General features: G+C 42.1%; 1 protein-coding gene across 1 annotated transcript in view; it reads right to left on the bottom strand.

Moving 5' to 3' along the window:
- Positions 1-10,887, bottom strand: part of adgrd2 (adhesion G protein-coupled receptor D2) — a 43,382-nt gene that overhangs the window by 26,405 nt on the left and 6,090 nt on the right. Inside the window, exons 6-7 of the mRNA XM_034872236.1 lie at positions 4,348-4,442; positions 2,650-2,943 (exon numbers count right to left, since the gene is read on the bottom strand). Of these exons, the coding sequence (XP_034728127.1) occupies positions 2,650-2,943; positions 4,348-4,442 (389 nt within the window). The remainder of the gene's footprint in view (positions 1-2,649; positions 2,944-4,347; positions 4,443-10,887) is intronic.

The following is a 10,887-nucleotide window of genomic DNA, read 5'->3' as shown; positions in this document are numbered from 1 at the left end:
GGGGGGGGGGGCACTTGTTATGAGGCAACCTCAAGCATCAAGCTGCACACACATCAGTTAGTGCAGAGGCAGGAGTGACAAAAAAAAGACGTGGATATAGAGAGAAAGCAATGTGCTGTAACTGTTGACTGGCTTAGAGCCTGGTTTCCTGTCTGAATTCTGTTTTGGATAAGAAATGTATGTGAAAATGTGGTTTATGTCATAATCAATACATATAGATGCTGCCATGGCATCTGTCAGCTCTGTTCTGCTATTCCTGGGGTAACTTCATCATTCCAGTGCTGATGTTGAGCAGTTACAATAGCGTATCCATAGAAGCATACTGCCCTCTGGTGCTTTAAAGCAGAAATATCTATCTATCTATCGATCTATCTATCTATCTTTCTATCTATCTATCTATCTATCTATCTATCTATCTATCCAACTATCTATCTATTTATCCATCTCTCCATCCATCCATCCATCCATCCATCCATCCATGTATCTGCTATGCTATGGTTATAGCACTTATTTTAAGGCGTAGAGGCATTCAATGTGTACTTTGGACTAAAAGTAATTAGACGATTTCTGTGGTAATCCCTCTCTTCCACAGCCAACAACAGGGTGGAAGTGCAACACTACAGTACATCACTGGAGTACCCTTTTGAGAAAACCCTTTTCAATATAAGCTAACAATTATAGGACATACACATCAAAAAGCTCAGCAATAACAGGTAAAAATCCCCAAAACATGAATTTGAAACATGACAGGCTGGTATTGCCTTGATTTACAGTGAATGTAAGCAGGATCCAAAGAGTTGTGAAAGGGTGTTGGGAGAATATTGGCATTGAAAGATACTGGAGGAGCAGTTATTCAAGTTAATAACTCAGCTCACAAATTATTAAAAATCTATTAATTTGAAGATTTTAAGTTGGGTTATTGATTGTCTATAAAAGCTAGATCAACTGGATCATGGCTATAAAAATACGTTGTGTTGTATGCCTGTAAAGTAGCCTATTTTACTTTAAAAATGCAGTGTAAGATTTTTCTCCTGGAGAAGTGATCAAAATTGATATCCTTCTTAAACCTATACCATTTCAGTTCTAAATACAATACACAAACTGCACAGATTTGCAAACTCTACATGCATCTAGAGTGAGGAGTGACACAGGTAAGATTGGGCATCGACAACCAGATCCAACATGGCATTGTTTAAAAAATTCCAATTGCATTGGAATAGTCTTTTCAATGGAATCTGTTGAAAAAATGTGGCCTGCGTCCACAATTCCATACTAACATGCTATTTAGTTGCTAGTTAGTTGCTTTTTAGTATGTCCTAAACCTTAGTATGAAACCAATAGTACATGATTGCAAACCATTTCTGGTAAAATGTTACAGTATGCAATGCTGGACATTATACCCCACAATGCAATGTGGTAATACCAACATATCACTAATAACGTCCATAACGGATAGCAACCAAGGAGCTCCTGTAATGTCGATAACGGTCTAATTTACTAGATGGTATAGTTATTTACTTCTTTCAGTAGTTTACGTAAGCATTATCTGGAAATGCTGCTAGATCAGAGGTCGACATGGGTTACCATAGTTATCAACTGCAAGGAGGATATCAGGAAGTGATGTTGAAAACCATAGCTTCAGTGCGTCCGTAAAGATACACACTAATTTTTTATTTATTTTTTACACAGAAGTATGTTGAACAAAATTTTACTCGTTGAGTATGTAGTGTAGTATGTGAATATGCGATTTCAGACGCAACCTTGCTTTTTTGATATGTTCATTGGTTCCATATTTAAATTTAAAGGTAGAGCTGGGCCAGGTTTGCCTTGGACTAGCTCTTAGTTCATTCTATTTTACCTGGAGTATGTATTGGAGAGTGCCCAGATTAAGCCCCTCTAACGTTTTTCTGCATCTCTCCGTCACCATCTTTTATCAAATATGTGTATGGTAATCTGTACTATTTGTATGTGTGTAAACCACTTAGCTAAACTGAACTAAAATAAGCATGTAACCCGTTTCAACTCAGTGTCCAAGTAGTTCTTTTGTAGATTATGGTGAACTAGTCTGTGTTGTAGCAGTGTTTTGCCCATTGAGAATGACCTACCATGCTAGCGCTATCATGCTGCAGTTAGCCATCTCATCTCGGCTTTTGACGTAGAAAGCCGTGCAGATTTTGAACAGTTTACCCGGAGACTGAAGGCAGCGGACATTCAAAAACCTGTATCTATCTGATTTTTTTCATAATATGGGCACTTTAAACAAATGCCAATAAACCAGAGCAAATTTTTCTCCCAATCTAGAATGCTGAGTGGACTAGCCAGACCCTCCTCTACAGTGCTGTAAAGGAAGGTCTGGCAATGCAATTCTATTGGTGAAATCACATAATCAATGAAAAAACTATAACTGTGAGCAGAGCAGAGTGCAGAACAGAGCGGCTGCTGATGCAGTTCACATTTACGATGTGTTATCATGAGATGCGTTGCACGTCTCATAGAAAGAAAGACCTGCGCCACTGAGAACCGGAATGGAAAGGAAGAATTGGAATTGTGATAAAAATTGTTAAAACCCAAAGCGATGCCCAACCCTACACACATGCATCAGGGCGAAAGACAACTTGAGAATGCTGCGTGCTACTGTGGATGTGCTACCTCTTTGATGGTCTCCCACTTGAGGGCATTGTCTTGGCTGATGATGCTGTCGGCCACGGTGATGAAGTGCTGGCTGAGTTCCCGGATGGTGTCCTGGCTGTGGTTTGTGGCCCCGCTGAGTGACTGTGTGGGGGGCGCGTCAGCAGCCAGAGACAACAGCTGGATGAGGGACACCATGTCTGTTGGCTGCAAACCTTCCTGCTGCGTGTCCTCCAGGGCTTGGACAGAGATGTCCAGCAGGGTGGATGCCTGGGCCAGGCTGTCAAGCCCTGATGGCTGCTGCCCCAGCACTGTCTGGTGGAGTGTGGGGGGGTAGCACTTACTAGGAATTTGCTTTGGTTTGGTACATACATACAGTATTCATACAGAGTTTTTGCTGGTTTCACAAAGTCAAATTTAAGACTTAAATTAAAACCTTTTTTCAGACCATTATGAATGAAAGCTAATTTCAAATATTGATAAACTTGCACTTCCCCATAGTGGAAGAATATAACCGGTTTTATGGCTCTGTGGTACAATCCAAAAGAGAATCGCGCCAAAAACACGAAAGCTAACTGGCTGCAATATAACTTTCATGTTGGTCCCATTTTTAGTCTTAATACAACAAAACTGTATTTGGACAAGTGAAAGTAAGAACTACAACACCAAAAAGAGAAAAAAAGAGCATTAGAGATAGCGTTAAATGGACACAGGAAAATTAAAACCAGTTTAAAATTATTTAAGACCTAGAACACAATGCTTTAGTGAATTTGACACCTCATAAGGTATTTTGATTTTCTAATTTTTTACTTTTTAAGACCGTGTGGAAACCCTGATATTAGGTATAGACCAATGATCGACGCTTTCTGATTATCGGGCCGTTTTTTGGCAGTTTGAAAATTATCTCTATCTGCATTTTATTTGGCTGATAACCAGTGAAGTTAATGAATTAAAAAGTGAGCCACATTGGCTGGCTACAACTCTGTCTGCTTTGGTTTCATTCACCACTGAGTCTGACTTAATGTCCCGCCCACGACACTATCTGACACTCTTTTACTGTGTTATGTTTAAAGTTTGTCATTCATAAATTATTTCCTAAAGCATTTAAACAAAGTTTTGTGTTGGAGTTTGTAACATTCCAAAATCTTAAATATTTTCATGTTTAGTGTCATGCATATTGGTTCCAAACATCAGTTATTGGTTTCATTAACTACTAATAATCTGTATTGGCCTTGAAAAAACAGTACCAGTCGATCCCTTATGCATTTAAATACATTAATAGGAAATAAACAAATAACAAATACAGTGCATGTGACTAAATAGCAATAAGAAAGAAAAAAAGCTGCAAGGATTAGTGCAGGATATGCACAAAGATATTTTTTATCAATGTGAAATGATGTAGGCCTTACCCAAGAAAAAAAGGAAAGAAGAAAATGTAATTTCCCACCTTGAAAAGACCTTAAAACACTCTCTGACTTAATTGAAAATTAGTATTAATGTAACTCTAGGTGTTCTAAGGTTGGTAACATTTTCCAAAATACACCTTTTTAATATTTTTTTAAATGGTCTTTACACCTCCTGCATCTATAACTAACTTATGACACTTAACAACAAAAAGCCTTAAAGATGGAAGGTTTACAGTAAAGTACAAGTCGAGTCTTTAAAGAAGTGGGGGATAAAGGGAAAACTATTTTTAACAAGGATGGATGTGTCTTCTACCTGGGTTTTGTTGGAAAGCTTCATCAGACGGTCCATGAAGGCTGTGGGCTGGGAGGTCTGAGAATCACTCATCTGCTTCATCTTCAAGTAACGCTCTAAAAAAAAAAAATAATAATATCAGTGTGGGAAATTGACACTCAAAACGCTCCACACCACGTGACACATGCCACATTCACCCATTCACACACACATATGTGTTCTCTGATGGCAAACGTTGCCATAGGGCTGGATACCGATTTCAATACTTTTTGGGAACCAACAGAACTGACTCTAAAGCAGGGGTCTTCAACATTTTTTGGGCCAGGAACCCCTTAGCCCAAAGAGAGACCAAGTAGGGACCCCCTACTGCATACAGTAGATCGTATACAATTGAGTTGCATATTAAACTGGGCCAAATGGAAAAAAATAAATGGTAGTTATTGTTATTATCCATCCATCCATCCATCTTCCGCCGCTTATCCGGTATCGGGTTGCGGGGGCAGCAGCTCTAGTAGGGGACCCCAAACTTCCCTTTCCCGAGCCACATCAACTTGCTCCGACTGGGGGATCCCGAGACGTTCCCAGGCCAGGTTGGTGATAATCTCTCCACCTAGTCCTGGGCGAACAAGACCCCAAGGTATTTAAACTCCTTCACTTGGACTCACCCCGTACATGAAGAAAGCACTCCATTGGTTTCCTGCTGAGAAAAATGGCCTCAGGTTTCGAGGTGCTGATCCTCATCCCGGCCGCTTCACACTCTGCTGCGAACCGATCCAGGGAGTGCTGAAGGTCACAGACCCTCAACCCAAACTCCAGCAGCACCTCCCACAGTTTCTCCTGAGAGAACCGGTCATACGTCTTCTTCACATCCACAAAACACATGTAGACTGGTTGGGCATACTACCAGGCTCCCTCCAGGATTCTTGCGAGAGTAAAGATCTGATGCTTTGTTCCACGACCAGGATCGAATCAACATTGTTCCTCTTCAATCCGAGCTTTGACTATTAGCCAAACCCTCCTTTCCAGCACCTCGGAGTAGACTTTACCAGGGAGGCTGAGAAGTTTGATTGCCAAACACCCTCTGGTTCCCCCTTTTTGAAAAGGGTAACCACCACCCTGGTGTGCCACTCCTTAGACACTGTCCCAGACCTCCAGTCAATGTTAAAGAGGCTTGTCAACCAAGACAGCCCCTCCACACCCAGAGCTTTCAGCATTTCTGGACGGATCTCATCAATCCCTTGGGCTTTGCCTCTGTGGAGTTGTTTGACTACCTCAACGACTTCCACCTGGGAAATTGACAACAATACCCCATCATCCTCTAGCTCTGCCTCTACCACAGAGGAAGTGTCACCTGGATTTAAGAGTTCCTCAAAGTGCTCCTTCCACCGCTCTATTTACTCCTCAGTTGAGGTCAACAAAATTCCCATTCTTACTGTACACAGCTTGGATGATTCCTCGCTTCCCCCTCATGAGGTGGGGAACGGTTTTCCAGAATCACCTTGGTGGCGACTGAAAGTCCTTCTCCATGTCTTCTCCAAACTTCTCCCACACCCACTGCTTTCCCTCTGTCACGGCAGAGGCAGCAGCCCTTTGGGCCCGTCGGTACCTTGCAACTGCCTCCGGAGTCCTCTGGGATAACATATCCCAGACCACCGGTGTCCACCAGTGTGTCGTGGGTTACTGCCCCTTGAGGCACCTAAGACCCTAAGACCACAGATCACCGCCGCAGGTTCAGCAACGGAAACTTTGAACATTGTCCGCTCAGGTTCAATGCCCCCAGCCTCCACAGGGATGCCTGAAAAGCTCCGCCGGAGGTGCGAGTTGAAAGTCCGTTGGACAGGGGCCTCCTCCAGACATTCCCAATTTATCCGCACTACCCGTTTGGGCTTACCAGGTCTGTCCAGACTCTTCCCCCACCCCCTGACCCAACTCACCACCGCATGGTGATCAGTTGACAGCTCTGCCCCTCTCTTCACCCGAATGTACCACGTACACTTTTGAGCATCCCTATGTTTGAACATGGTGTTTGTTATGGACAATCCATGAGTAGCACAAAAGTCCAACAACAGACAACCACTTTGGTTTAGATCAGGGAGGCCGTTCCTCCAAATCACGCCTCTCTAAGTATCTCAATCAAAACCAATGTGTGCGTTGAAGTCCCCCAGCAGAACTATGGAGTCCCCTAGTGGAGCCGCATACAGGACTCCATTGAAGGTCTCCTAGAAGGCCGAAGACTCCAAACTCTTGTTTGGTGCATATGCACAAACAACAGTCAGAGTTTCCCCCGCCAAAACCCGCAGGCATAAGGAGGCAACCCTCTCGTCCACCAGGGTAAACTCCAACGCAGCGGCGCTCAGCCAGGGGCTTGTGAGTATTCCCACACCCGCCCGGCGCCTCACACCCTGGGCAACTCCGGAGTGGGACAGAGTCCAACCCCATCCAAGAGTATGGTTCTTTTTCACACCTAGTAGGAGCAGAGAAATTAATGATTTGCAATTACATTGAGTAATTGCAAAGACAACAACACAGGACAGAACACACCATCATAACAAAGATAAAAAGACAATTTTCTGAGTTGTAAATTTGGAAAGTAAAATTGAATGAATGAAGTAGGATAATACGAATAAAAAAGAAAGTACAATTATGTAAAGCATGGACAAGTAGAAGTTTGAAAGTTTAAAACCGGATTTGAACCGGAAATTGTCTTAATGACACAAGTGAGGTGATTTTAAGGAAGTGCTGTAATTCTTCCAGGAGTCAGGGGCACCAGAGTCAAAAGCAGTTTTTTTCCAAGTTTAGACTGTGAAATGTGAAATGTTGTAATTATTGTTTAGGAACCTGTATCAAAGTTACGGTATTGGTAACAGTATCAAATTTCTTGAACAATGCCCAGCACTCCTCAGGGTCTAATCTAACCCCACAAGCAGTTGCTACCATCTTTGCTCCGCTAAAAATACGTGCCAGGTGTATTTTCACGTGAACTGCAAGCCGTTGAACAAACAGTGAGGGCATCCGGTCAATTTACTCCCCCCACCCCCCCAATATTGTTTATGTCTCCTTTACAACACCATGGACAACAAGAGATTCATCTTAGAGGTTGAAAAACGTTACAGAGATCACAGATCCTTTTTATAGGGTAACACCAGAAAAGAGAGGGTGTGGAGTTTAACTGTAGGAGTGCCTGGAGTGGAAGGTATACCAGCTCAATAAACACGCAATTGTTCTGTAAAGTACTGGAGACAACAAAATCTATGGGACGGAACAAAACTGGAACACAGCCACAAGGTGGCACACATGTGCTCGGGGGAGAATCCGAGTAAAATTTGCACACTGATGGCAAACACTTAATGAGCAATTTGCCCAGTGATACTTCGAAATGTGGACTGGAGGAGTTGGGTCCGATATTCCATTTAATGGATGACCCACACATTGGCGGGGCTAGAAGGAGGGCCCCACCCCCCCAAAACATGATCGATTTTTGTAGTTCTATCATATCCAACCCCCACCACCCCCCTCATCTGGACAGATTGTTGGTCCCCCCGTGACACCCCACTTAAAAAATCCGCTTGGGGCGGCCTCTAGCTCACCCAGCAAGTGTTCACCCCACAGAGGCTGAGTTAGAATCTGACCCGCGGCCCTTTGCTGCAGCCCTTTCTTTTGCTGTTATACCCTATCCCTCTGCCCCCTTTCTTGTCTAGCCACTGTCACTAATAAAGGGAAAAGCCCCAAAAGATAATCTTTAAAAAATTTAAATAGCCTGTATGTAGGCTATAAAGTGCTTTTACATTGTACCAACTATTCACCATTCACATACATTCACACACTGTGGCCAAGGCTGCTGTACAAGGTACCACCTGCTCATCAAATAAACACTCACACACATGTACACTCAGTGTCTTGCCCAAGGACACTTCGACATGAGACTGCAGAGCCAGGGATTGAACCACCAACCTTCCTACCAACCACTCTACAACTGAGCCAAAGCCACCCCCTATCTGAGTTCACAAATATTATAGTCATTTCTACTCTTAATCTGTCGCTCAAGTGGTAACAGGTCCACACAATACCTCCAAAATTAAATCACATATCAAATACCTTCATATTGTAAGATATTTTATTGTGTTACTTCTCAGTTGAAGGTTAAGATTACCGGGTACAGTAAACCATAGAGCTTTTATTGTAATGGGAAAAACAGAAGTGGATAAAGAGCTGTCATGACTGGCGCGTTGACTGTGTTTTTGGTTAATAAAGCGAGATGTGCAGTGATGTCTTTGTTCCGGTTTTGGAAGCCAGGCTTTTTCCTGCATAGAGGTATTTTTGGTGCCCTCCATGGAGGTTTTAGCCAGCCCCAAAGGAAAATCACTAGCACCAAAATTAGTTGTTTACATCCTCTCTACATGTGTGTTCAAGATCAATTTACCACACAACCGTTGAGCAAGGAAATAAAATGAGTCTGAATATTATTTTTTACTCAAATTTACTCAATTTACTCAAGAATAATCAACTTTTTCTGTTCACCCAATCCAAAATAAAAGGAAAATGTATTGATTTTTTTCAAATAGGGTAACACAGACTTATTGCAAAGGCTCAGTGCTTGAGTGCACAGTAACTGATGGTGACTGAGTAAGAGAACAATGTTTGTATATACTTCCATGAAAAAAAAAAGAATGAAAAAAATTATAGGGCGGGGATGGGACTTAATAATTGTATTATTAACCTTACTAGCTATTTCAAGTACTTTTGAAATACTATAACCTTAAGCATAAAAAGGTAAAGACAGACAGGACAAAATGGAATTCAATCGTATTCCTGGCAGAGGGGAGGCTTTGAAACAGTGTTTGGACTTTAATCCATGGGAGAAATACAGAACATGTTATGTCTGGTCAACTATGTCTGTGGGGGTTATTGGAGGGTATTTTTCCATCTAATTGTCAAGTGAATCGTAAGCAAACTTTTAAAATGTTGATGAAAAGGAAAAAAAAGAAAAAGAAAATGTAAATTAGAAGCGTAATCATCAACTGGTTTAGAGCAAAAAAGTTCTTTGGCTAAATGGAGAGAGGCATTGTTCAAGTTGGCCACCTGTGCAGAACACAGGGTTGTTGCAGAAAGATTTGGTGTCAGCAAGACAACCGTTTACCGCTGTGTACACCCGGTGTGCAGGGACGTACGATTCAAGCTGTTTAACCGATTTTGCAGTGTACCTGACGGGGCTGAGACACAGTTGATAGCGCACCACAACTCCACTACGCACCATGTGCCACAAGTGTACGGTGCACTGGAGGGGACCGGTATCCCGATGCTTCCCCCATCCGAAAACATACCAGGCTATAGTAATGTGAGTCGCATGTTGGTTAGGTCACGACTTATTCAGCAAAGCTGTTTCAATCTCCCGTTTTGCGCATTAACTCTATTCTGAAAAGGCAAAAACTACCTCATGCAAGCACAAAAACCTTTTTTTGCAAAGTTCTTATAAATTTTGCCGTTTCCATCCACATTGTCTTTTTCTTAATTTTTGAGATTATTTTTTGGCATTTTAGGCCTTTATTTGACAGGGCAGCTTAGACATGAAAGAGGAGGGGGAACCAAACCCGTAGCTGCTGGACTGAGCCTCTGCACACCAGGTGAGCCACCCAGGCACCCCCATCAACATTTTCTAATGCAATACTTCAAAATACGCATACAAATACTTTTATGGAAACCGCAGTATAGCCTGTCTTTGAAATATCTCATGAACTGTTTATCCATTCTACCTTACACTTGGTTTCCTGGGCACCCAATGAACTTAGTGGTTGGAATCCGGATCAGTTTGGACAGCATTTGCTGTTGCACATTAATAAACTGTGAATGAAACTAAACAACCAAACAACAAAGGTTGATTGAAAAAGGTTGAGAGAAAAAGTGCTGCTTTGAATTTTTTTATTTAGTCTTTTTTGTTTTATAATCATTTACGGGCTTGTGTGCAGCTGCGCGTCCCTCTGTGTGTAACAAGCATGGTGTGCACACACTTTGCACAAGCCAAGGCGCATTCACTAATGTGGTGTTAAAATAACAATGAAATGCTGTTCTATTGACTGTAGACAAGGTTTTTTTTGTCAATGGCGGGATAACTGTCTGTTGCCTTAAGATAGCAATGAGCCAAGAATTCACCTGAACACACCTCCCTGTAAGAGCAGCATGCCCGTGGGAGCACAGATGAGCGCAGGAGCATTTGCTATTTAAACGGCGTGGCAAATGGATGGGAAACTGACACCTGTGTTGGTCTCAAACAAAAGCCCTAAAGTTTTTTAGTTGTCCAGCCAAATGAATTATAGGTAGGACACCTATTGACTCAAGCTACTTCCACATGATCAAGGATATGTTGAATGTCCCAAAATTATCATTAACTAATTTCTGACCAAAAACATACCTAAGGCATGTTGCCTTTACACAGAAGTCAATCCTGGTTATACAGCACTGGGTAGAAATGACCTTGTTTCCTATAAACATGTGATGTTCTCAATGCATTGATATATGTCCCTTTAAAGTGAATGTTACAGTAAATACATACAGTATATAATATAT

This window comes from Etheostoma cragini, chromosome 5 (genome assembly GCF_013103735.1).
Source record: "Etheostoma cragini isolate CJK2018 chromosome 5, CSU_Ecrag_1.0, whole genome shotgun sequence".
NCBI lineage: Eukaryota > Metazoa > Chordata > Actinopteri > Perciformes > Percidae > Etheostoma > Etheostoma cragini.
This window is presented reverse-complemented; position numbering and strand designations above follow the sequence as displayed.